The 25,824-nt window shown below is 37.0% G+C and overlaps 1 protein-coding gene across 1 annotated transcript in view; it reads left to right on the top strand.

Moving 5' to 3' along the window:
- The window catches only part of LOC116900137 (low-density lipoprotein receptor-related protein 1B-like), a 324,045-nt gene that overhangs the window by 284,211 nt on the left and 14,010 nt on the right, over positions 1–25,824 (top strand). Inside the window, exons 10-12 of the mRNA XM_032901911.1 lie at positions 3,544–3,763; positions 5,584–5,773; positions 17,969–18,091. Coding sequence (XP_032757802.1) covers positions 3,544–3,763; positions 5,584–5,773; positions 17,969–18,091 — 533 coding nt within the window. The remainder of the gene's footprint in view (positions 1–3,543; positions 3,764–5,583; positions 5,774–17,968; positions 18,092–25,824) is intronic.

Genomic DNA, 25,824 nt, shown 5'->3' on the forward strand with positions numbered 1-25,824 from the left:
TATACTTCATCAAAAGTATCAGACAATCAAAGGTTCAAGACAGTATTAATTATTTATTTAATTAAAAATCCATGCAACTTATACATATCAATAGAATCATGGTGGGTAATTGCCCTCCAGGAACGTGTGATATTATGTGAATGATACACACCCACACAATTACAAGTGAATTAATACTAGGCCATCTGTGTTACTGATGCTCTGCTCACAGTCGCAACAAAATGGAACCACCATAGATATCTATCAACAGATAAATTGATAATGAATATGAAACGCAGACATAATGCAGTTGTGTTTAGCTATAAGGAAGAATAAAATTATAAAATTTCAGGAAAGTAGATAAATCCAGAAAATATATTAAGGTGATTCAGAAAGGCAAGTGTTTCCTGTTGTCAAATATTTTTCCTTGCATTATGTGTATATTTATGTATTCACATAAGTAGAGGTATGTGCAGGGATAGCCTAGAGCACTAGCATGAAGCCCGTGGCAGAAAAAGAAAGAGGCATGGATACAAGGTGAGCCAAAAGATACCTGTGACATATAAACCAACAGGAAGAAGGTATGTGGGGCAGGTGTCCAATGAGGAAAGCAGAGAAAGCAGTTGGAGAAGAACTAAGGCAGAGTTAACAACAAGGAATTGTGTTTGACAATGTGAAAATGAAACCTAATAGGTACGATGTTAAGTGTTTCAAATAACAAAACCAACGTGGAGTGAAATGCAGTGCAGAGGTATAGGAGAGAGCAGACAGAAAAGGACCTTGTGAAGACATTGTCAGTGTGGCAGTGACTTTGGACTCATTTTGTTAGCATATTCATTTTAAGAGTTTCAGAATAATAGCCATAGTTGCATATTGGAAACTGTTTTGAATCCTAGCATGAGTAATAATGACACAGAGGTGGTCCCTACAGCATGAAATACTGAAGGGTTAATCCGGGAGACAACTTGACAACAGTATCAGAAGGAACACAGCCTGAACCCCCACCAGTCCCTGGGCTTGGCTATAAATCTCCACCCAGAAAAATCACCACCCTGGAACCTCACCCGACTCCTCAAACCCCTGAATAAACTGTAAGCAGCGGAGTTAGCCACCTGCTTGTGGCCCTCCCAATTAAACTCTTCTGTGAGGTTTGTTGTAAACTGTAACTTTGGGCTATTTCTTGGGTCCAGACTGCCAAAATACCTTTCCTTCAGAGCTATACACTACCATCGGGGAAACCTTTCCCCTCACACACACATTCTAATAAATCAGCATCACCTGAGGATGGAGGGTTTAAAAGAAAAATGAATGGATCATGATGTTAAGCAGATTAAGCCAAACACAGAAACATAAATACCACATGATATCTTATATCTCTTATATGTGGAATCTAGATTGTGTGTGTGTGTGTGTGTGTGTGTGTGTGTGTCTAGAACTTGAAATAAAGAAATAAATTTTCCCCTGATATTTCATCTTTGTAAAAAATAATCTTGGATACTGGATCAGTTCACAATAATTCTTCATTTGAACAGTGCCAAGTTCCATGTGGCTTACACTGGGAAAACTTACTGGGTGGTAAGAAAATGAAAAATGCCAGACACAGAAACCTGGGAGCTGGTGGGATGTGTGCGAAGCCATGTTCACAATAGTCTACAATGACTGGAACCAAAGTGTGTTTGTTACACACAGCTCACCCAGAAAGGGTTATCTCATCCCAGGAGGAGGTCTTTCTGGTACAAGTGTTTGGCTGTAAACACGGAGTTGAGAAAGCTGCAGTTGCTAGTTTTTGTACACACTGATCAGTTGTCTGTAAGCACTTGTAATTGGCCAGAGAAGAAGGTTTTGACAATTTCGAGCCATATGGGGAAAAGCTTTGCCAATTTCCAATGGGTTCAAGGCCTTAATCCTTTTTATGTTTGTGTTCTAATTAAGAATACACTTTCACTCATGACTTTACTGACTGCCGACCTCATTGAATCTCTACAGAACAGAAAACCTAAACATCATTATTACAATTTCAAGGCTGTGATGCATGTATGCTTGTATATATACATGTATATGCATGCATATTAATAAATATATTTCTGTGATTCCAGATAGGGAGCTACAAAGCAAAATGCGTATGTCATGATCAACAGAAAATGTTGTGAGGAAAGATTATTCCCGATTCAATAATGTGTAATTTTATAATAAGAATAAAACTGTTTTAATTAAGTGAATATAATGACTTTAGAGAAAGCCACTGAAATATCATGTAGTTCATTTTATGAAGCTGATTTATATAAACGGAACTAAACACTTGTGTCTATTATGTAATTAGAGAAACCAATGTTTCTTTTTTGACAGTTTCTATGTTGTCACAATGATAAAAGCCCTTGTACAGGGAGAATACATCATAGGCTGAATACCATCCTGGCTTTCTTTCAGATTAACATTCCATTTCAACAGGCAATCAAAAATAATTGTTAGCTGTTAAAGAGAATTTGATAAAAGCTTAATTGATATAAAATTGTAGAGGATATATTCTCAACTTCCACGTGTCAGTGAATTTGAACATTTGTAGAATTCTTAGTTTAGATTCAGAATTTTCCAAAATTATGTCAGAAATTCTTCAAGTTTCCCACAAGGGAGCAAAAGACATCAGGGGGCCTTCTTAAGACCTCCAGCTTAGATAAGCATCGGTCCTTTTCAGAGCTGTGTCTGGCTGCCAAAATGAAAGCCCAGTTTAATTAATAATCCAGGAACTTTCACATGACCCTTAAGCAACACATCTAGTGGGTTCCAAGCTTATTCCTGAGGGAATTGGAACATTAGCTGCAGGCCCACTCCCCCACTGTTAACAGCTCACACAAAAGATCCACTTCTAAAGGCGGGTGTTTTGTTTGAGATAGAAATTAAAAGCTCAAAATCTCAAGGTCAGTCAACCTGCTGTTATTAAACTTATGTGCAGTTAAATCATCCTTTGTGGTTTGGGGACAATAATAAACAGCAATAAAGCATAGATAATTTGCATCAGGAAGACAAATTGGATCTGGCTAAATAAAGCTAATATCCCTGTGACCTTTAGAACAAAGGCAATCCAGTTGCCTATCTAAAAAATAAAAACACTAATTCATCTGAAATTAAATAAAGTCTGGAGTAGATCATTAACTGTGCTCTGGATTCTTATGTCAGCTTCCAGCTTTTAAATCACTGAGCCAAATTATGCAATTTATGAAACAATATTTAAAGGTGACGCCACATAAAATTATCAGGGTTCAAAAGATAAGTATTTGGTACTTACACAGTTTTCATTAATGTATTAGGCAAGCCTTGGTGGCTAGTGGTGGCTTTTTGTGGTAGCTTGGAGAATGGTAGCTGGCTGTACGTTTTCTGTGGTGAGGCTACAAGGTTCTTTAGTGGCCTTGGCTTTACTGGATTCCCTGAGCTAACTGGTTCAGAGAGGTAAGTTCAGATACAACATATCATCAAGCTCCTGTCTCAGGGAAGTACCAAATCTGAAGGGTGCTTCTATATGGTGGCTACTGGAGATAAGGAAATAAACTCTTGTTTCTCACGTCCTAGTTGGATGTATTGGACAGACTGGAAGGAAGATAAAATTGATGACAGTGTTGGAAGGATTGAGAAGGCTTGGATGGATGGAGTCAATCGACAGATTTTTGTGACTTCGAAAATGCTGTGGCCAAATGGTTTAACACTAGACTTTCACACCAGCACATTATATTGGTGTGATGCCTACTATGATCATATTGAGAAAATATTTTTGAATGGAACGCACCGAAAGGTAAGAGACAAGCGCTGCTGTTTGTAACCCGCAGGCTTCTTCTTCCACAGAGCCTTGTGGTGCTGTGTTAAAAATGCTTTCGAGTTTATTTTTACCCCTCTGAGGTAGCTGCCAATCCTCTCTGTGGGGTGTCTGAAGGAGAATGAGCATTGAGCTGTGCAGTTGGCACTGGCCTCTCAGAGGCCAGGCCCAGCTCGCTGCAGTATGCCAGGATTTGTGGGTTTTTTAAAAGAAGCCCTCCTGGAAGCAGGGCCGATTTTACAATGCAGCCTTTCTACATTATTGATGGATTTTCTGTGACCAAGCAACCCCTCTCTATTTAAATATGTTCAATATTTGCAGCTGAGATTTAGACAAAGTAATTACACTGCATTCATCTGAGGAGAGAATTTTGTGATACTGAACCCAAGATACATTGTAGGAATGGGCTGAATTTCAAGGCGATTGGTGTAAATAAATATGATCTTCCTTCTTTTGCTTTAATCATTGTAAATGGCCTGGCCTTGTTGGGGAATGCTGAAAAGTGGGTAGTTGAGAGGAAGACACAGGTCTAGTGATAGAATCATCACCCTGTTTCTTCATCTTTATTCACTAACAACCTAGAGCTCCATGGAATGACTTTAACTACAAGGTAAAATGTGAAAAAAGAGTAAATGGGATCTTTCCAAATGTGTCCCTTGATCTACGTTCCTTTCAGGATCTGAGTCCTGGACAGTGGGCTCATCCTAATCACTAAGAATTCTTTTTGAGAAATAAATTGTACCTTAATAGATTCAGTCATTGGTTATCACAGATAAAATCAACTAATTTTGCCAGATAAATAAATTTGATTGGTATGTTCTATGATATCATATGTTTCACATCTTTTAACTAAATATCTGTACTTCCTCTGAAGATGTTAGTATGTATACAATATATAAGTACACAAATGCTTTTTAAATACATTTGTGTGTGAGAAAGCTCATGCGTGTGTATACACACAATGTGTATAATTTCATGCTCGTCACATTTTCGGCTCTGCTGTATCTCAGTCTTTCATTATAAATTTAACTGGAGGATTCTATTAAAACGAGCACAGTTTCAATTTTTATGTAGATAAGTTTCTTAAATTATGAATATTGCTTGATTGAGATGAAAACATTTGCTTTCATATACCATTCAGTAGGAATTTATAAGTGATGAAGGGTAAGGCGAGAAGCCATGTTGGGTCTCTAGGATAGTTCCTATTTATCAGTTTATTGTGCAAGATGACATGATTGTTCTTCTGAGTCCTCTATTTTGACAACAAATGGAAGGGAATAGAATAATAATAGATAATCAAATTAAGCCTCATTAGCAAAAAATATGTAAAATTAAACACAGCCATTCAAACATTTCATTTCACTTGATTATTAGATGAACAAAGTGTGTAAGTGTGCATAAGTGTGAGATTTTATGAGTAGATGTATGTGTGTGTAATAATTATTTAGATTAACTGTCATCTAAGGGAATAATAAATATCACACAGAGACAAGAGGGAGAAATAGAGTTGACTGATGCCATTTTAACATTTCTATTCTTCATCATGTTTGCAGTGGCGTTTATGAGGAAAATTTGAACACATGATGAATTGAGTGTCTCCTTCACATAGCATTCAAAAAATGATAAAAATAAGCTCTCCGTGTAGAGATGTCTTTTGTAAATCTACTCTGATAAAATATGAATAAAGACTGTAGTTAGGTTGTCCTCTGGTATGGTTACATACGTATTATTTAAATAATTATACTTGAGAAGGTACTCCTGATTTTCTGTAGTGTTTATCTTCATTTCACATTTTACAGATTGTATACAGTGGAAAAGAGCTGAACCATCCTTTTGGCCTGTCACATCATGGGAATTATGTATTCTGGACAGATTACATGAATGGTTCAATTTTTCAACTCGATTTGGTGAGCAGTGAGGTGACGTTGCTGAGGCACGAAAGAGCACCCCTGTTTGGGCTTCAGATTTATGATCCACGGAAACAACAAGGTATTAAACATTAATAACGCTTCAGTTTTGCAACACAAAGCTCCATTTTGACAATGTTGATAGTTTTATGATAAGCATTGCCTACTCACTCTAGAAACATTCAAATCTTAGTGCTTGCTAATGTAAATATATTTCTTATTTTCCCATTTATTTAGTTAGTGATTCAATGTACATCTCAATTTCTACCCCTTCTCCTAATAGCCCCCCTCTCCCACAGCTCCTCTCCCACTTCCTCCTTCTCTTCTCCTCTGAGAAGGGGGAGCCTCCCCAGGTATCACCCTATTCTGGCACATCAAGTCTCTGTAGGACTAGAGACACCCTCTACCACTGAGGCCAGACAAGGCAGCAGAATTGGGGGAATAGGATCAACAGACGGGCAACAGATTCAGGGACAGACCCTGCTCCAGTTGTTGGGGACCCACATGAAAACCAAGCTACACATCTGTTACTTGTATGTTTTGGGGCCTAGGTCCAGTCCATGCTTGCTCTTTGGTTGGTGGTTCAGTCTCTTGGAAGCACCCAAGTGTCCAGGTCAGTTGACTTTGTTGGTCTTTCTGTGGAGTGCCTCAATCCTTCCCCCAACTCTTCCACAAGACTCTCCTAGCGCCATCAAATGTTTAGCTGTTGATCTCTGCATTGGGTTTCCATTGGCTGCTGAGCGGATGGACCCTCTCCGAGGAGAGTTATTTTGGGATCCTGTCTGCAAGCATCACAGAGTACCATTAATAGTGTGAGACTGCTTCTTGCTCTTGATGTAAGTTTCACTTTGGGCCAGGTATTGGTTGGACATTCCCTCAGTCTCTGCTCTATCTTTGTCCCTACACATCTTGTAGGCAGGTTTCGTACATTTGGTTGCTGTCATAATCTGTTCAGTGGGAGTTCTACCTGGCTGCAGGAGGTGGCCGCTTCAGGCTCCATATTTTCCTCCACTGTTAAGAGTCTTAGCTAGAGTTATCCCCATAGACACCCTTGGGTCTCCTCTCCAGTCCCAGGTCTCTCGCCAGTCCAAGAGATGCCCCTTGTCCCGCTGCCCACCATCGATTTGTTTTCTGTTCCCGATCTCTCTACACCAGATTCCTATGCCTATTCGCTTCTACATCCCCTCTCATTCCCATTTGTCTACTATGACTATTTATTTCCACTTCTTTTTTTTTCTTTATTAACTTGAGTATTTCTTATATACATTTCTTTTGCTTCCCCTTCCCGCCCTCCCCGAGCTGGGGACCAAGCCCAGAGCCTTGTGCTTGCTTATTTACATTTCGATTGTTATTCCCTTTCCAGGTTTCTGAGCCAACATCCCCTTAACCCCTCCCCCTCCCCTTCTATATGGGTGTTCCACTTCTAAGGGGGATTCAAGCATCATTGCTCGGGCTTTTCTTCTTACTTAGTTTCTTGGGTCTGTGGACTCTAGCATTGTTCTCCGGAACTTTAAGGCTGATACCCACTTATAAGTGAAAACATACCATGAATGTCTTTTGGTCACCCAGGATGATATTTTCTTGTTCCAAACATTTGTCTGAAACAGTAGCCTAGGTAAAGAACTTAAAGGGATTTTGTTCAAGGGAAATGGAGGATTTTCCCAAACTTTTGTTTTCCCTTCAGAAATGTTCTTTCTTATTTAAAACAAGTCATCAAAGAATATTGAATATAGGAAGAAAAACTTTCTTCCACTGAAAGGATAACTTGAATAATTGAAGAAAAGAGATGAATTACACATACAGACTTTATTGACAATTCTGCTGCAGCACTGTCTAATTAGGCCCCCCACACAGTTAAAGAATATGTAATTGTTAAGTGGAAAAACCTACCTTAGTCATCACATCTTTTTAAAATCAGGTAATATTGTTACGTTTTATCTTCATGGGTTATTAATATTTATTATTCCACCACAATTACCATGACCCATAACTTTGATACCAAGCACTGACAACAGCTTAGTAAACTATGTTGTAGACGTTTTATGAGTTTTAAATCAGTGCTAATCCTTTTAATGTAAATATCGTAATAAATATTTAATGACCATACATTACAATAAATTTAGAATGAATGAAATCACATCCTCGATTTTCTGATGCATATGTTGTAAGCAGAGAATTGTGTAGCGACAAGGTCTTGGAAGGTATTCACAGTAAGGTCGTCATCTTAAACAGTGCCCCTCCTACTTGAGCCTCAGGTTGCCTACTTTATTAAAAGTTCTATATCAACAGACAAAGGAAGTGCAGGAAATGGTAAATAGTAATAACTAATTGTTGATTAAACTGTCTTTTAAAACAATATTGATATTATCTGGAGTATAATGTAGACAAGAAGTGAATAACAGAGAAAATTGCCTGAAAGGGAAATTCTCTCCTAGCATTAATACGAATCTCAAAACCTGACTGGCGTACATTTAGTTTGCCTGTGGAACTGGAAATGTTCCTTTCTTCATCCCCATCCCTGCCTCCTTCTGCCTCCTCCTTCCTCCCCTTCCCCTCAAGAATGAACACAGGCTTTTATTCTTGGGAGGCTAGAGCTCTCTTTTTCTGCCCCTTGCCCCTTCCTCCTCTTTAGAAACTGTTATTCTTAACTGTCATTTCTAAACTCCCTTTTGCCAGAATTTATTTTTACAGTCTTCAAAGACTTTAGTGCTCCAGTTGTTCTAGAAAGTTTGCTATTAAATTCAAAATATTATGGGAAAAATATTTCATTGCACTTTAAAATGGACTGACCTTTGATCTATTTCGAATTTTGAAACCATAAAATATTCCATGTAGATTAGAAATGTAACCTTCAACAAATTTCTGTGAGGATCAAAAAAATTATTTGTTACATTAAAAATAAATATTATAAGACCTAGTACATGTGAAAAATTCAGATTTTTCTGCTACATTGTCTTACTCAGGAAAAGTTATTTTAATGTTATCTCTGTATGCATGCAAATATTTGAAGTAATGGTTTATCATGTGCAACCAACCATGTGACTCAAACAGTGGAATGTAACTGGTGTTTGGAAAATACCATTACTATACAATTAATCTCTACTACCATTGGATAAAGAGTTATTTTTTAAAAGTTTTTCTTTCACCCATTGTTTTAGTTAGAGTTCTGCTGCTGTGAACAGATAACATGACCAATGAAACTCTTTTTTATCTTTATTAACTTGAATATTTCTTATTTACATTTCGATTGTTATTCCTCTTCCCGGTTTCCAGACCAACATCCTCCTAACCCCTACCCCTCCTCTTCTATATGGACTTCCCCTTCCCATCCTCCCCCCATTACCACCCTCCCCCGAAAAATCATGTTCACTAGGTTTTCAGTCTTGGCAGGACCAAGGGCTTCCCCTTCCACTGGTGCTCTTACTAGGATATTCATCGCTACCTATGAGGTTGGAGCCCAGGGTCAGTCTATGTATAGTCTTTGGGTAGTGGCTTAGTCCCTGGAAGCTCTAGGACCAACGCAACTCTTATAAGGACAACATTTAATTGGAGCTGGCTTACAGGTTCAGCCCATTATCATCAAGGCAGGACATTGCAACATCCAGGCAGGCGTGGTGCAGGGGGAGCCTAGAGTTCTACATCTTTAAGGCTGATAGCAGAATACACAATTACAGGCAGCTAGCATGAAAGTCTTTGGGCCACAACTACAGTGACACACCTACTCCAACAGGACCACACCTTCTAATAGTGTCACTCCCTGGGCCATGCCTATACAAACCATCACACCCATATAATTCAAGAGATCTTAATTACTAAGCTTAGCATCAATGCTCATTTAGAAATGCTTGTGTCTGTGTTATTTAGAAAATGTGTTCAGCCCAGCTGATGATCCTCAAGTTAGGTGAAACAGTCAATTGGATTCAGTTTTTGGCCTAATCTTCCCACATCTAATTTTTGTTCATACTATACTAATCTTTGAAGACACTGTACAGTATGGAAAAAATTCCTAGTTGTTACTGCTTGGACTCAAGTCAATATTTGTAGATTTTAGACAATCTGCAGGAACATAGACATTGTATTTTATCTTTAATTATATTGATCAATACAAGATAATTACAAAGTAAAAAGAATTAAATTTTTTACGTAAGGACAGCTTACCCTAAGATGGTATAATTTTCTCCCAATTTTCTTTTCTGCTTTTGAACAGTTGACTATAAGATGATATTTAAGTTTTAAAATACATAATTCATGAATATAATATTTGGCTATATTTGTCCTAATATTCTTCTTACTATAACTTTAAAAATTATTTTATTATGTGTATGGCTGTTTTGCCTGCATGGATGACTATACATTAATTTCATACCTGGTGGCTGAGGAGGTCAGAAAAAAGATGTTAGATCTCCTGGGTTCGGAGTTGGTTGTAAGCTGTTATGTGGGTGCTGGCTTTCAAAGCTGGCTTTTTGGCAAAAGCAGCCTATGGTCTTTGCTGATCAATCTCTTCAACCTATATTAGCCTTTATCTAAAAGGTAAAATACAGCAACTGTGACATCTGTCTGGCTTACTTGCTCTCTTTTCTCCCTTCTCCCTATCAATCTTAAAAATATAGGCCATGCGCACATACATGTGTGTGTGTGTGTGTGTGTGTGTGTGTGTGTGTGTTGTGTATGCGCATGCGTGCTGGGTGGGTGGAAGGTAGGTCCAGCCCGTGAATACTCTTTGGTTTGTGGTTCAGTCTCTGTCCTGTCTAAGAGTCCAGAACAGTTGACTTTGTTGGTTTTTCTGTGGAATTCCTATCACATTAGGGCCCTCGATCCTTCCCCGAACTCTTCCATTAGAGTTCCAAGGTTCCATCCATGGTTTGCCTGTGGGTCTCTGCATCACTCTGAGTCAGCTACTGGGTGGAGCCTCTCAGAGTACAGCCTTGCTAGACTACTGTGTGAGAACATAATAGACTATCATTAATAGTGTCAGAGATTGGTGCTTGTCCAAGAGATGGGTCTCTAGTTGGACTGGTTACTGCTTGGCTTTTCCCTCAAGACTCTGCACCATCCCCCGTGACCTGCATCTCTAATAGATAGGATAAATTTTTGGTCGACACTTTTGTAGATGAGTTGGTGTCTCTAACTGGGGTTCCTGTCTGGTTACAGAAGGTGACTTCTTCAGGTTCCATATCCCCAAAATAGTGAGTCACAGCTAAGGTCACTCCCATAGATTCTTGGGTGCCTTCCTTGTCCCAGGTCTCTGTCTCATCCTGGAAATGTCCCCCACCTCCTCACTGATGTCAGTTATAGATTTCCATTAATTTTCATGATCTCTCCTGTCATTTCCTGTTACCCACACCTGAAACTGAGTTACCCATTGTCTTTCCAATTCCCCCCTCACTCTTAGTTCCCTCTTTATTTCCCTTTCAAACTGAGATTGAAACTTTCTTGCTTGGGCCTTCCCTTTGCTAAGCTCCCTTGTGTCTGTGGAGTATAACCCAGTATCTATATTTTATGCCTAATATCCACTAATAAGTAGTACTTACTATGTGTGTCCTTTTGGGTATTGGTTACATTGCTCAGGATGATATCCTCAAGTCTCATTCTTTTGCCTGCAAAATCCATGATGTCTTTATGTTTAATAGCTGAATAGTATTCCATTGAGTAGATGTACCAAATTTTTAAATTCATTTTTCAGTTGAGTGACATCTAGGTTATTTCAAGTTGCTGCCTATTGTGAATAAAATTGAAATCAACATAGTTGAGCAAGTGTCCCTATGTTATAGTGGGGTATCTTCTGCATTATGCCGAGGAGAAGTATAGCTGGATCTTGAGATAGAACTAATCCTAGTGTTCCGAGAAACCACCACAGTGATTTCCAAAGTTCTTTTGTAAAGTTTACACTTCCATTGGCAATGGAGGAGTGTGCCCTTGTTCCACATCCTCACCAGCAACTCAGCTATCACATGGGTTTTAAACTTAGGCATTCTAAAACGTGTAAGATGGACCTCGAAAATTTCTCTCTTTCTTGGTCTTTGGAGATTTCCCTGCTGAGAATTCTTTGTTTAGCTCTGTATAGGAACAGAGAGGTTGATCAACAGAATCACCTGGGACACCTAGGAACACTTCGTTTTTGACAAAGGAGGTAAAACCATACAATGGGGAAAAAAGCATCTTCTAAAAATGGTGCTGGTCTCACTGGATTTCTGCATCCAGAATACAAAAAATCCAATTTTTAATTCTGTTATTTGAATTGTAAATGTCTACGTTCTTGAGATTTTTAAATAAATTTTGGATACTATCCCTCGAAGTTATTGGGTTGTTTAACAGCCTTTTCTATTCCATAGGGTACTGTTTTGTCCTATTAATAGTGTGCTTAGCCTTAAAGAATCCTTTCAGTTTCATGAGGTCTCATTTGTCAATTGTTGATCTTAGAGCCTGAACCATTGGTATTCTTTTCATGAATTGTCTCCTGTACCAGTGACAGGAGACAATTACTCACTTTCTATTCTACTAGATTTAGTATGTCTGGCTTTACATTGAGGTCTTTTATCCACTTAAACTTGAACTTTGTGCAGGGTGATAGATATGGATCTATCTATATAGATCTATATAGATATCTATATAGATATCTATATAGATATATCTATATCTATCTATCTATCTAGATATAGATATATATATCTATATAGATATATCTATCTATATATATATATCTATATATATATATCTATATAGATATAGATAGATATATCTATAGATAGATATCTATAGATAGATAGATTGATATAGATATATCTATATAGATATCTATATAGATATCTATATAGATAGATTTGTATTGTTCTGGATGCAAAAATTCAGTTAGACTGGCTCCATTTTTGAAGATGCTTTCTCTTTTCCATTTTATGATTTTATGTTCTTTGTCAAAATTTAAGTGTCCACAAGTGTGTCAGGGTTTTCAATCTGATTCTGTTGATCAACCTGTCTGTTCTTATACAAATACCATGCAATACTGCTCTGTATTACAGATCAAGTCAGGGATGGTGACACCTCTAGAAGTTCTTCATTGTTTTGAATATCCTTTGTTGTTGTTCTTTTTGTTGTTCTTGCTCTTGTTTGTCTATTTTTACATATGAAGTTAAGAATTGCACTGTCAAGGTCTGTAAAAAATTGTTTTTGCAATTTGAATGGGAATAGTATTGATTATATAAATTGCTTTTCCTAAAGTGGTCATTTTGACTATGTTCATCCTACCAATCTTTGAGCTTTAGAGTGCAGTAATCCACCATATAAACAATCTGAAAGAACAAAAATAATCACATCATCAACTCATTAGAAGCTGAAAAATTCTTTGACAAAGTCTAGCACCTTTTCATGTTAAAAGTCTTAGAGAGATCGGGTTAACAATGTCCATACCTAAAATAATAAAAACAATATACAGTAAGCCAATTGCTAACATCAAGCTAAATGGAGACAAACTTAAAAGAATTCCACTAAAATCAGGGATAAGAAAAGCCTGTCCATTGTCTACTTATCTATTCAATATAGTTCTAAAAACTCTAGATAGAGCAATAAGACAACTAAAGGAGACCAAGGGGATATAAATTGGAAAAGAATGAAATGTATCACTCTTTGCAGATGATTTGACAGCATACATAAGTGAACACAAGAATTCTACCAGAGACTCCTACAGCTGATAAACATGCTCAGCAAAGTAGATGGATACAAATTAACTATTAAAAAAAAGCAGTAGCCCTCCTTTATACAAATGAAAAATAAGCTGAGAAAGAAATTAGAGAAACAATGCTCTTACAATAGTCATGGATAATATCAAACATTGAGATGTAACTCTAACCAATTAAGTCATAGACCTGTATGACAAGAACTTCAAGTCACTGAGGAAAGGAATTGAGGAATTTCAATCTCAATCAGAAGACTGAAAGACTTATTTTGTTTTGATTTTATTTTGTTTTTGTTTTTTTGTTTTTTTGTTTTTTAAGTTATACTATACAGCTGGGCTATCTGTTATATTGAGATCATCCAACATAAGCCTGTGATTAAAAGCATGAATCATTAGACCAGGCTAGAACATGTGATTGATTCCTTACTTTCTAAAGTAGTAATTGTTGTTGTGTTTGATAAATTTTATTGTTTTATTATCATAGAGAAAACTAAGAAATTTTATACACATCCTTCTATTTTATTTTTCTTTTTACATAGATCTTTAGAATCATCTCTCTCTGTTTGTGTATCTGTCTCTGTCTCTGTCTCTCTCTGTCTCTCTCTCTGTCTCTCTCTCTTCTCTCTCTCTCTCTCTCTCTCTCTTTCTCTGTGTGTGTGTGTGAGAGAGAGAGAGTGAGAGAGAGAGACAGACAGACAGACAGAGAGAACTATAAAATAGCCTCAAATCAAGCTCAAGATAAGCACAATAGGATGAAAATAGATACCTAGAACAAATGAAACTCAAGGCGGATGATCAAAATGTAGAATGCTTCACTCCTTCTTTAAAGGGAACAAGAATACCCTTGGCAGGGAAGAGAGAGGCAAAGATTAAAACAGAGACTGAAGAACACCCATTCAGGAGCCTGCCCACATGTGGCCCATACATATACAGCCACCCAATTAGACAAAGATGGATGAAGCAAAGAGAAATTGCAGACCGACAGGAGCGGATGATCGCTCCTGAGAGACACAGCCAGAATACAGCAAATACAGAGGCGAATGCCAGCAGCAAACCACTGAACTGAGAATAGGACCCCCAAGAAGGAACCAGAGAAAGAACTGAAGAGCTTGAAGGGGAATGAGACCCCATATGTACAACAATGCCAAGCAACCAGAGCTCCAGGGACTAAGCCACTACCTAAAGACTATACATGGACTGACCCTGGACTCTGACCTCATAGGTAGCAATGAATATCCTAGTAAGAGCACCAGTGGAAGGGGAAGCCCTGGGTCCTGCTAAGACTGAACCCCCCAGTGAACTAGACTGTCGGGGGGAGGGCGGCAATGGGGGGAGGGTGGGGAGGGGAATACCCATAAAGAAGAGGAGGTGGGAGGGGGATGTTTGCCTGGAAACCGGGAAAGGGAATAACACTCTAAATGTATATAAGAAATACTCAGGTTAATAAAAAAAAAAAAGATATGAAATGTATAGATCATTTTATCTTTTCTTCTGATTGTTTTACTGCATTTTTGAAATGATCAAATATTAAATTCAGGGTCAATTTTACATCAGAATTTCCCTCTTATGGTTCTTATCTGATGTTTAGAATAAACACAATGTCGAGGATATCTTCTAACTTAACTAAAATAGCACCCTGCTATAAATTAAAGCAAAATTTAAATATGAATCTTTCTACGTATGTGGGACAGGTACTTATAAATTCAGGTATGATAGAAAGAAAATGCATAGAGCAGAGACTAGAGATTGCCTAACTTGGGATCTATCACATGGGCAGGCACCAAACCTGGACACTATTACTGATCCCATGTTGTGCTTGCAGACAGGAGCCTAAACTGACTGTCTTGTGAGAAGTTCTACCAGCAGCTGGCTGAGACAGATGCAGATACTTACAACCAACCATTTGACTGAGGTTGAGGACCCTGTATGGAAGACTTAGGGAAAGGATTGAAGGACGTGAAGGGGCTGGCTATCCCACAGGAAGAACAACAGTATTATCTAACTCAGATACCTCAGAGCTGCCAGAGACTAATACACAAACCAAAGAGCAAACATGGGCTGGTCCGTTGCCCCCAGCACACTCATAGCAGAGGACTGCCTTGTCTGGCCTCAGTGGGAGAGGATGAGCTTAATCCTGGAGAGATTTAACACCCTAGGGATCAGGGAAGCTGCAGGGGGATGAGATGGTGGTGAGTGAGTACCTGTGGTGTAAGGTAGGGTGGGTGGGTGGCAATAGGTGTGTGGGTAGGGGAGCACCATTTCAGAGGCAAAGGGAGGGGGAATGTGGTGAAAAATTTTGGAAGGGCAGACCAGAAAGGGGAGCAACCTTTGGAATGGCAAACAAAATAATTCAATAAAAAGGAATAATTACATTCTGCAAATAATTTTAGGAAATATTTTTAAAAGTCATATTTTAAAAAAAACCCACTATCACATGAGCTCTAATGAGAATATGTTGTTAAAATGAAACTGAAAAATATACTGGATCAGTAAAATAAGTTCTAGGTCTTTACAATGAGACATGTGAAGTTATTCATGTTAATTTAGCTTTTGAATTTCTATTATGGCAGTGCAAATAGTAATTCTTTGTTTTCAGAATATTGTATTCAAATAAGAGTAATATATTTAAACTTTACATAATGATAATTTCTTTCAGAATATAGAAAAACTGTATTCAATGAGAGTAATTGTCATGCGATTCATTTCTAGGTTAAGCATATATCTTAAAAAATATGTAACCAGATGCATTATAATCAAGTTTCTTATTTCTTACTGCTTCAGTTTTATTTGCCACAAAATATTGTAAAATCATCCCAATTTTACAAATTTTGGATGCTATTAAATTTTAAATATGACATTTAGTGATATACATGTTGTGAACACAGACAGGTTCCCTAATGTCCAGTAAGGTTTTACATATTTATCTCCTAATCATGGAATATATATGAAAGACACAAAACATTTCTACAATATCTTCTAGAAAAAACATGAGTTATTTTTCATTATCCTCTGAGTTTAGAATTTAAGGCCATTGCTTGTATTGTTTGCTATGTTATATATAAATTAAATGTACTTTCCAGAAAATAAAGATAATTGATAATAAACTCTAGGTTATTTCTCCGATCTCAGATGTATAAGATAATATGTAGGATTTCTTACTATTCAATTCCATTGTGGAGGGATGACTGCACTACAATGCTCTCCATGGTAATCCAACCCCTCCGGCATATAGTGTGATAGCCCCGTCTGTGGCTTAAGTTACAGAGTATTAGCATTTGTACACTATCAATTTTAATTCTTTATTATTTACAGCCTCAGGAACTAAGTATCCTTAAATAATAAAACATTTTATTTATTGATTATATTGAAAATTGAAGTGTGCTTAAGATTACCTGATAATTGTATGGCCAGTGGTACTGCAGGGGATTAATATTTCTGTAAAGATGGATGCAAAGAAAGCTCAGCAACCCTCTTCTCTCTTCCCTCATTCTAATTCCTCCATCCCTCCCTCCTGTATCTGTCTGTCTGTCTGTCTATCTATCTATCTATCTATCTATCTATCTATCTATCTATCTATGTTTCTCTTTCTTTCCTCACTGTCATTCTTTAGTCTTTGTTCTTCTTGGACTTGTTCTGTTATCAAGAGTGCCCCGAAACTCACAGCAATCCTCTTACCTCAGCTTCTTGAGAGTCACATTTAGAGAGAAGAACCATGTGGCCTGGCTTAATACATTTTCTCAATTGCTTGTCCAAGTTGAAGGAATTGATGATATCAAATTTGTGATTGTCTAAAGTTACTGTGTTTTAGCTACACTTTTAAAAAAATTGTACTTCAAGGCTCTTCAAATATGTCTGTGGGTATCTTCTACAATTCACCATGGGCTCCTGACATATGTTTTTGAATTCTTGTATAAATATCATCTCCTGTGCTCCATCAGTGACTCTGTTCCCTCAGTCTCTAGTCCAGCACTTCTGTCTTGTTTGCTGTGAATTTTCTTCCTGGTATCCTCTGCACACTAACATGCAGGGTACTCACCCACCCCACTAGAGAACTAATCAAATCCCACATGCTTGCCTGATCAATGGTGACCTCCATCTACATTTCCAGAGACCTACTTTACTTTTCAAAGAACACGGGCCATCATGATATGATCATAATCTGGGGCACTGTACATGACAGACAAAAAAAAGCTACCTCCCTCCTTGCTCCTAGTCCCTAGAAAATTATTACCTAGTATGCAATCCTCCTGCCACAAGCATACATACTCCTCATATGTAGCATAGCAACATATATTTTCAACTGTTTTTTAAAGCTACTTTTATTCAGCTGGAATATTGACTACACAAGGTGAATATATATATATATATATATATATGCACATTTCCGTTCATATATTTATCCCCATTTGTATTTCAATGAAAGAAAAGCATTCCTGAAAGCTAGTTTTGGCAGTATATGCCTGTAATTCTATCAGTTGGAGAGTAGACAGAAAAGCAAGGACAGAGCCTTAAGAGGTAGCCTTGGTTTCATAACCTTAAAAATAAACCATACTTTAGATGTTGCATAACCATCAGCTACGTGACAGTTTTCTTTCTCTTTTTCTGCAGGTGACAATATGTGCCGCATTAACAATGGGGGCTGTGGCACGCTCTGCCTCGCCATTCCAGCAGGCCGTGTGTGCGCCTGTGCTGATAATCAGCTTTTGGATGAAAATGGAACTACTTGCACATGTAAGTCCCCTTTTTATCTTCTGACACTCATCGTGCATATGGCTATTTGTGAAGGCGAGGAACATTAGAAACTGACAAAACTGAAATCACAACTAGAAAGACGTATCTGTATAACTCATTAGATAGAATTCTAGACTGTCTTATGTCACTCAATTTTTAATATGCATTGAATAATGGTAACAAGATGCTGCATAGCATACTGCCCTGCTGCATATGGCTGACTGGATAATGTTGATGCATCTATGCCATATGAGCAAATTTTTCATGTCACATAAGTCTCATAATCAGCAGTTGCAGCTGACAGTGTTGGGGGTGGTGCACATATTAGTCTTAAAATGATTTTCAATGAATTGGCAGCTCAGATGTCTATATTTGAAGATGAAGAAGAAGGAGGAAAGAGACGTCTAGGAAATTTACAGGGTATAAAAGAAGTGATTCAACGGGATTGACTGACTTGGATTAAAGACACTTTTATTAGTTTTTGTCATATCACTCAATTTACTGTGCTTGTTATTCCAAGAGGAATCTTGAAATTATTTCTTCCTACCTCAAATTATATCCCCCAAGCACAATAACTGCCACAATACTATGTGTGTACCAAGAGCTAAGTAGAAATTTCCTGAAGGATTTCAATTTCACATTGTGGTTCAAGGTTATTCAGAGAAAGGAATTCAATAGGTTGTGTATATGTATGTTTGTATGCATGCATGCATGTGCATATGTGTGCAGAAAGATGATAGGCTTATCCTAAGGAGTTAACTGATATCCACAGAGGTAGAGAAGCCTTAGGATGTGCAAACTGCAAACTCAGCATAACAGAAACATCTGCCCAGAGAGGGAAGATATCTGGGCCTCCATAAGTCAGGGCTCAAATAATTTCATTCTGGAGCTACATTCTCTTTTGCATTGTACTTCTGTTTTTTAGCCCTGGCTCACACTTCAATATCTGCTACTTTAGGTTTATTTTTGTTTAACATGAACACAATTGTCTTATTATTTAATACCTACCATTAACATGATCTTTAAGAACAAGGTTTTAAGTCATTTTTTCATATTTGATTGTTTGAGACATTGAAGATCTATCGTTAAAGGTATTTTCACTGCTTTCAATAACTTCTGTTATTTTCTGTGTAGTCCACATTCGATTCATGTTACATCTTCAGGTATTTGGAAGAAAACGACCAGTCCTAACATAAGGACACTAATTGTTTGAATTTGTTAGTATATTGAATGCCAATATTATCTCAAATACCAACTATTTGAAATGAAGACTTTAGCTTCTCTGTTATTCTCTTTATCACCCGTACTTTAATCCTTTTCTATTTTAATGTAGTACTAACCAATAACATTATTTTGAAGTATCAAATTGCTTATAGAAATTGGAGGGGGCTTTGGGGGTTGATCTAGGTAGCAGAGTGGTAGACAACATGCGAGTCCTTCACTTGATCATTAGCATTTTATTATACATGTCTCCTACATATTTAGCTAGTTAATTAAATTTAAAATGTTTTATATTCTTTTTGTACACTACAGTTCTACTGATTGTATTTTCTAGTATTCAAGCCTTAAGTAGTCCATTATTTATTAATAATCACTAATATTGAGATATATTTTAAAGTAACATCTTTAAAGAGAAAATATAAAAGTGAATATATATGTTCATTCAACACATACTCTATAGAGAGCTGAATGCTAATGTCTTGCAAATGTCCCACATTTGTCTTTTTAAGGGAGAAGCAATTCCCTAGTATATAAATTCTTGCCCAAGCAAAATTTCCCTTCAAAATTCTTTATGTCAAAAAATGTTGTTCGTTTCTTTCTAAAAATATAAATGCTTCCCTTTCAAGGTTGCAGGGAGGACAAATTACAATGTGTTTCTGAGTCGCTAAATGATGCTTTCTCTGTCTTTGTTCTGGGTTCTATGTTTGCCTCCCATTCTATTGCTAGTTTTGAAAGGAGACTGTCAAGACCCATTGCTCATTTCCCCACAGACAGGTAGTAAGCATTGTTTTCAACAGATAGAATTCTCTCACATCACCTGGTGAGTAACCTTAATTTTATCTTAACCTTTGGGAGACAAAATGCACCTAATGGGCACATTTATTGGTATAATACCTTTAAAAGGATCAATTTAGCATTGTTTTTCTATTATATCACCATAATTTCTGCCAGCCAAAATGAAGAACTCTGAGATTTTAAACAAAATAGAACATGCACACACACACACCCACGCACATGCACACACACACACACACACACACACACATGCACACAGGCACACGCACACTTCCATGCATACACAATATTTAAACCCCAGTCAGGTTTGCTTTCCTTCTGATCCATCGGTAGACTTTCTGAGAAGGCTAGGAGGCAGCACTGAATATACATCTACTTTAGTTTTGCTAGACACAGATTTGTAGTTTATCATGGAAACATTAAGGGCCTACCTTTGTACCTGAGCAGGGCCAGACTTTGTCAGGTTCCAGTTAAATCTTGAGAATGTCCCGGATGAATCATTAACAGTCACGTTATTTATATTAAACAGAATGCATTCTCTTAGGACACAACAAAATGATCAGGAGTCCAGAACATCAGAGATATTGATATCTTATGAGTCTTTAATATATCAAGGGGAGTATAATTATAAGACACTAAAACCAAAATGTCATTTTAGCTTGAAATTTTTAATGAGTTCCTTAATCCGGATTGTGGAAATCATAGTTATATGGGTAAATCACCTTCTAATTATATTTTCTGTTATGTCTATTACTGTGCTTAATCTAAACCTAATAGATAACTTTAGAGTTAAATTTGTACGAGTATAATATTGATAAAATAACAGATAACATTATTGTAGAGGAAAATGCATTTAGAGAATATAAATTTATGAGAAAAAACAGACACTGGCAAAGATAAATGAACTGGGTTAAAAAATATACAAAAGCTGAGCATATCATATAAACATAAGGAGCAAACACTTGCCCATATCTTCATTATTCTAATAAGTTATACCTGTACGTATAAATTGTTTTGGTGTACATTCTTATGAGTCCCAGCAAAAGTACAAAATGGTTTTTGAGTCAGCTATTCATCCTCTCCTAGACATATTGCCATTGAAAAGCATATGTGCACAAGGAAAAACACATATTGTTCTTATAACTTGTATTAGGGACACATAAAGCAAGCCTAGAAATGCTTTGTGTACCACCCAGTCAATGACAAATGACCCTCTTCTCCATCCTACAAGCATCCCAGGCTGAGGTTTAGTTTTATTTACACATTATGTAGCTGTACCACTTCATAGTTAGTGTTATGTATCCAAGCACTTGCTCTTTATACTTAGATCACTGAGATTAACTATTTAAATATTATGATAACATATCAAAGGGGCCTTTGTTGGTTGGTACACAGAATTAGAAATGGCTCTGCAACTAAATAGGTCTGAGTGTTATTTATTTCTCCAATAACGACTAGAAACCTGTCTCAGCTCTGACTCTGGATGTTGGTCCAACACTCTGCCACCACTACTAAACCAACCAGTCATGTAGCATGTTCTGTAGACTCTTGAAAGCTAGAGATACAACTACCCTAAACAGAACTCTAGTTGAGAACCCAATCCAGAAACACCTGGAATGTTCCAGACTCCAAGCATAACTATGAGGATCATAGAATAGAGAGATAGAAGTGTTTACTGTTGATTTCTACAGACCTTGTTGCCTACAATGCCATAAAAATGAAAAAGCAGGTGATCTTGGCTTGTAAGGTAAGTTTATTGTGCACAATGTTGATTACAAATCTGAAGCTAGGATAATTATTTTCAGATATTGCCAGTAGTATCATGTGACCATACACTGAAAAATTAGAATATTTTCAGGGAATGTTGGTCTCCTTCTAGAACCTGTAGTTCGCAGATGAGGTAACACAATTTTAATAAAGTGAAGAAAGAAATTTACCTATTCTTTTCAAACTAAGATTTGTCAAAGTGGTAAATATGTCCTTTCAAATTTGCTGTATCTGCCTGTTAAAATTCTATCCTTTTAAGACACCACATACAAACTGATACAAACTGCCTCAGTTTCTTTGAAGCACAATGCAGTAACTCATTTTTTCTTATAAAATTCAAATGTTTCTTCACATATATAGTTTAAGTTCCTACTTATTTAGTGCTATAAATAATATAAATACAAATTTATATTGTATTAATAATATAAATAACTAGTAATTATATTTATTCCTACTTATTTAGGGATAATTTATAAATTATTAGGTATACTAATATTTTTTAGAGATAATACTTCATAGTGAAGAATATGTTAGTCACAAATTGCTGACAAAGGAACTAAAATTCAGAAACCTGGCACATGAATTCAGCTTTTAAAAAGCACATACAAGAGAGAAAACAGCATGCTATTAACCAGTCCTTGGTGGTGATTCCTTTAGGCTTCTGATTGGTTCGGACTATCTCGTACACTGTGATGTACCAATTGAATTAAGTAAGCAATCTGAGTCTTGCAAACAAAATGGTGGGAGATCCTGCTTTCATTCATTCTCAATGAATTGATATCAAATAGATGATAGTCAATCTACATTAAACAGCAGGGATATTTTTTCTTAATGAAATTGCAACTTAAAGCGATGCAGACAGAGAACATGCACCCAACAACAAAAAAAAAACATTAGCATATCACATAGTTGGTGAGGAGTGAATTTTAATGTCTTACTTGGAAGAGAACAAGAATGAAAGAAGATTCCATATTTTATGCTTGTGGTGGTTTGCCATGGTCAAATCCTCTTAGCATTTAGAATTGATATCTATATTATCATAACAAATCAGAACTTGTAACCTCTGAAAACCACAGAAAAATTTAGTTGATCAGTTATAGGATGCATGTATATTTCTCATGATAATTTGGGGAGAATCATAAAATATTAAATTGAAAATGAGGTTAGAAATGACCCTCAAAATCACATTAAGTTTTAAAATGATGATTTTATTTTATAAATTATTTGGGCTGTTTTAGTTGGAATAAGAAAATAATCCCTTAACTCCTCCACAGATGCTTGAAAGGAAAGGCCAGTCTCTCCACTGGCTGTCAAGTTGCAGAAAATCAAGTTGCAGTTTACAAAACAGCAGTAACCCAGAGTCTAACAATGTCAATGGTCTTCTGTGCTTCTTGCCACCATTTGGAACACCAGATATATCCATGTGATAAACAGCGTTACTATGTGGGGAGCCATTTATCTCCTCTGCTGTGGCAAGCCTCACATCGTAGGATCTATGCAGTCTAAAGTATAGTAAAAACTGTTTTAGGCATTAAAAAGGTTTAGAAGTCCCATTCAAAGGATTATTTAAGTCCCCCTTTGCACAGAAACTCACAGAGGTTAAATACCACTTAGGCACACTGCTGCCTAAGACTTTTCTGTCTAATGAAAGGTTATCTTTCTATGATCTAACAGATACAGGCCATAGCTGAATTTCTCACTTCATCCTCTCATGCAACAGTGTGATCCGACAACATCCAATTAGCTAGAACTTCAAGGTTCCCTTTGGGCCACATTCCTGGATTCCAGATTCTAGTAAAATAATTTGCTATACTGAGATGAGGATGTGAAACGAAGGGTTGAAGAATAAGCTGAGTGCTAGAGTATTCGCTGCCCTTCCAGAGCTTACAACTTATGCAACTATAGCTCTGGAGTACCTGACACCTTCTTCTGGAGCTTTGGCATGTGCTGGCATTTACAGACACACACACAAACACACACACACACACACACACACACACACTTACATACTCTAACTAAGAATTTTAATAAAAATTAAAATAAAACAATATGGTTTTTCTTTACTTCATGTGGTTCTGAGTATTATTTCCTCCAATTGTGTTTCTAGAGATAGGAAACAACTCTAGAATGAGTTCTTGATGCTGGGAAGTGAGACATGATCTTTTGTTTGTTTTGTTTTGTTTTCTCTAACAAGTTTTCACAATAAGCAGGAAAAATGACATTTTCCGCCAAGCAAGTCATAATTCATGCTGTGTCATTTCTGAACTTGGTTAAGCTAAAGGATTATTTATTATTTTGTCAGTTCCTTATTGCTCAGACCATGTTGTCCTGGTGACAGAATTATGCATTTTGTGTATGGTTTCAAATTTATGGTTGAAAGCATAGCTCTGCAGTGAAGTATACAATTATAGCACTTGCTAAGGTTCTGGAAGCAGTGCATTGCTGTGCTCAGACAACCAAGCACTATTCATATCCACATTAAGCACTGGATCAAAATTACATACGTGGAGCTCTAAGTAAATGTTCATTTTTTTCTCTCCATGCATGCATATATGAAATTGAAATTTGCCCAAGCTCATCCATGCTCGTGATCAGTGAGAGACGAGAATCAACTGCCGATTCAAATTTAGCAAACCTGTCTTCCTAAAGGATTTCTATAGCTCCCCGAGACAGACTCTCAGTATAACAACAGCATTAAATTCCAAGATGTCAGGCAGCAAACTCTTTTATGCATTAAGTCTAAGCCTGGATTCTGTTAAGTATTATTCTTTTGTACATATGCTGACATGATATTTATGAATCTTAAAAGAAGATTTTCAATTTGAAACTCCATAGAAGTTTTAAACAGCTGTAGAAAGAATGCGGAGTTGAGTTCTGTTTCCATTTGTCGGTTGGTTTTAGATGAGCTGTTGCTCTTTTATACTGTGCTCAGTATATTTGCTTCGTCTCAACATTCATTCAAATGTAGCCTGGTATACAGGTTATCAACTTGGACAGTGTTATAGATGGCACTGTCACCTAGTTCCATGTTGCTCAGTCAGTTCTGACACACAAATCCTAGATTCCAAGCTGGTCTCTTGTTCATCTTATCACATGGATCTTTGTTTCCTTGATAATGAACATTGTTGGGAGAAAAGTAGCCCATCTTCCACCAACATGGATCCTGTTTGCACTAAGCATTGTGGTTCCTAGATGTTAGCTATAACTGCTGGTTACATCTGAAAAGTTCAGTTTAGTGATGGAATAGACTGATGAAACCCTGAAGACTTTGCAAACCAATGCTTAGTATCTAAGAGGTTAGGGGTAAGGCTCATTTTAAACTATTTGCTACTAACTGTGAAGATCAGAGTTCAGATCTTCACAACCCACCTAAATGTCAGACAGACCAAGTGTGATCCCCATACTTAGAAGCCAGAGACATGATAGTCCTTGGCCAACCTGGCATTTCAAAAAATGAAAATGAAAAGAAAGAAATCCAATTATCTATAAAATTCTTTTTCAGTATGCATTAAATAGTAATGTATCAGGGATTACATTTTGGTTACCATATAACATTGTTGGCTTCGAGGAGATTTCGGGATTCTAACAGATGATACATGAGCCATGCATCCAACACGAAGAGCACAGGTGGTGGCATAGCCTCCATGTTTATGTAGATTCTATCTTATTTCCCCCTTCAAGTCAATTGTGGGCCATGTGTAGATTCTTAAGCAGCATTTGCAAATGCAATGATTCTATGACTTCTTTAAAGGCTGATCCTAAAAGGAATGGGCTAAGAATTCTTCCCAAGATTTTCCTCAAATAAGATATTATCTACACACACCTGATTAAAAAGAATAATCAGTGAACTAACTAGATAAACAAACATAAAATAAATAAATATCCTATTGACAAAAATACAACATTTCTGTCCACACTGCACAAACATACTTGGCAAACAAATCCAGAGC

This window comes from Rattus rattus, chromosome 5 (assembly GCF_011064425.1).
Source record: "Rattus rattus isolate New Zealand chromosome 5, Rrattus_CSIRO_v1, whole genome shotgun sequence".
Taxonomy (NCBI): domain Eukaryota; kingdom Metazoa; phylum Chordata; class Mammalia; order Rodentia; family Muridae; genus Rattus; species Rattus rattus.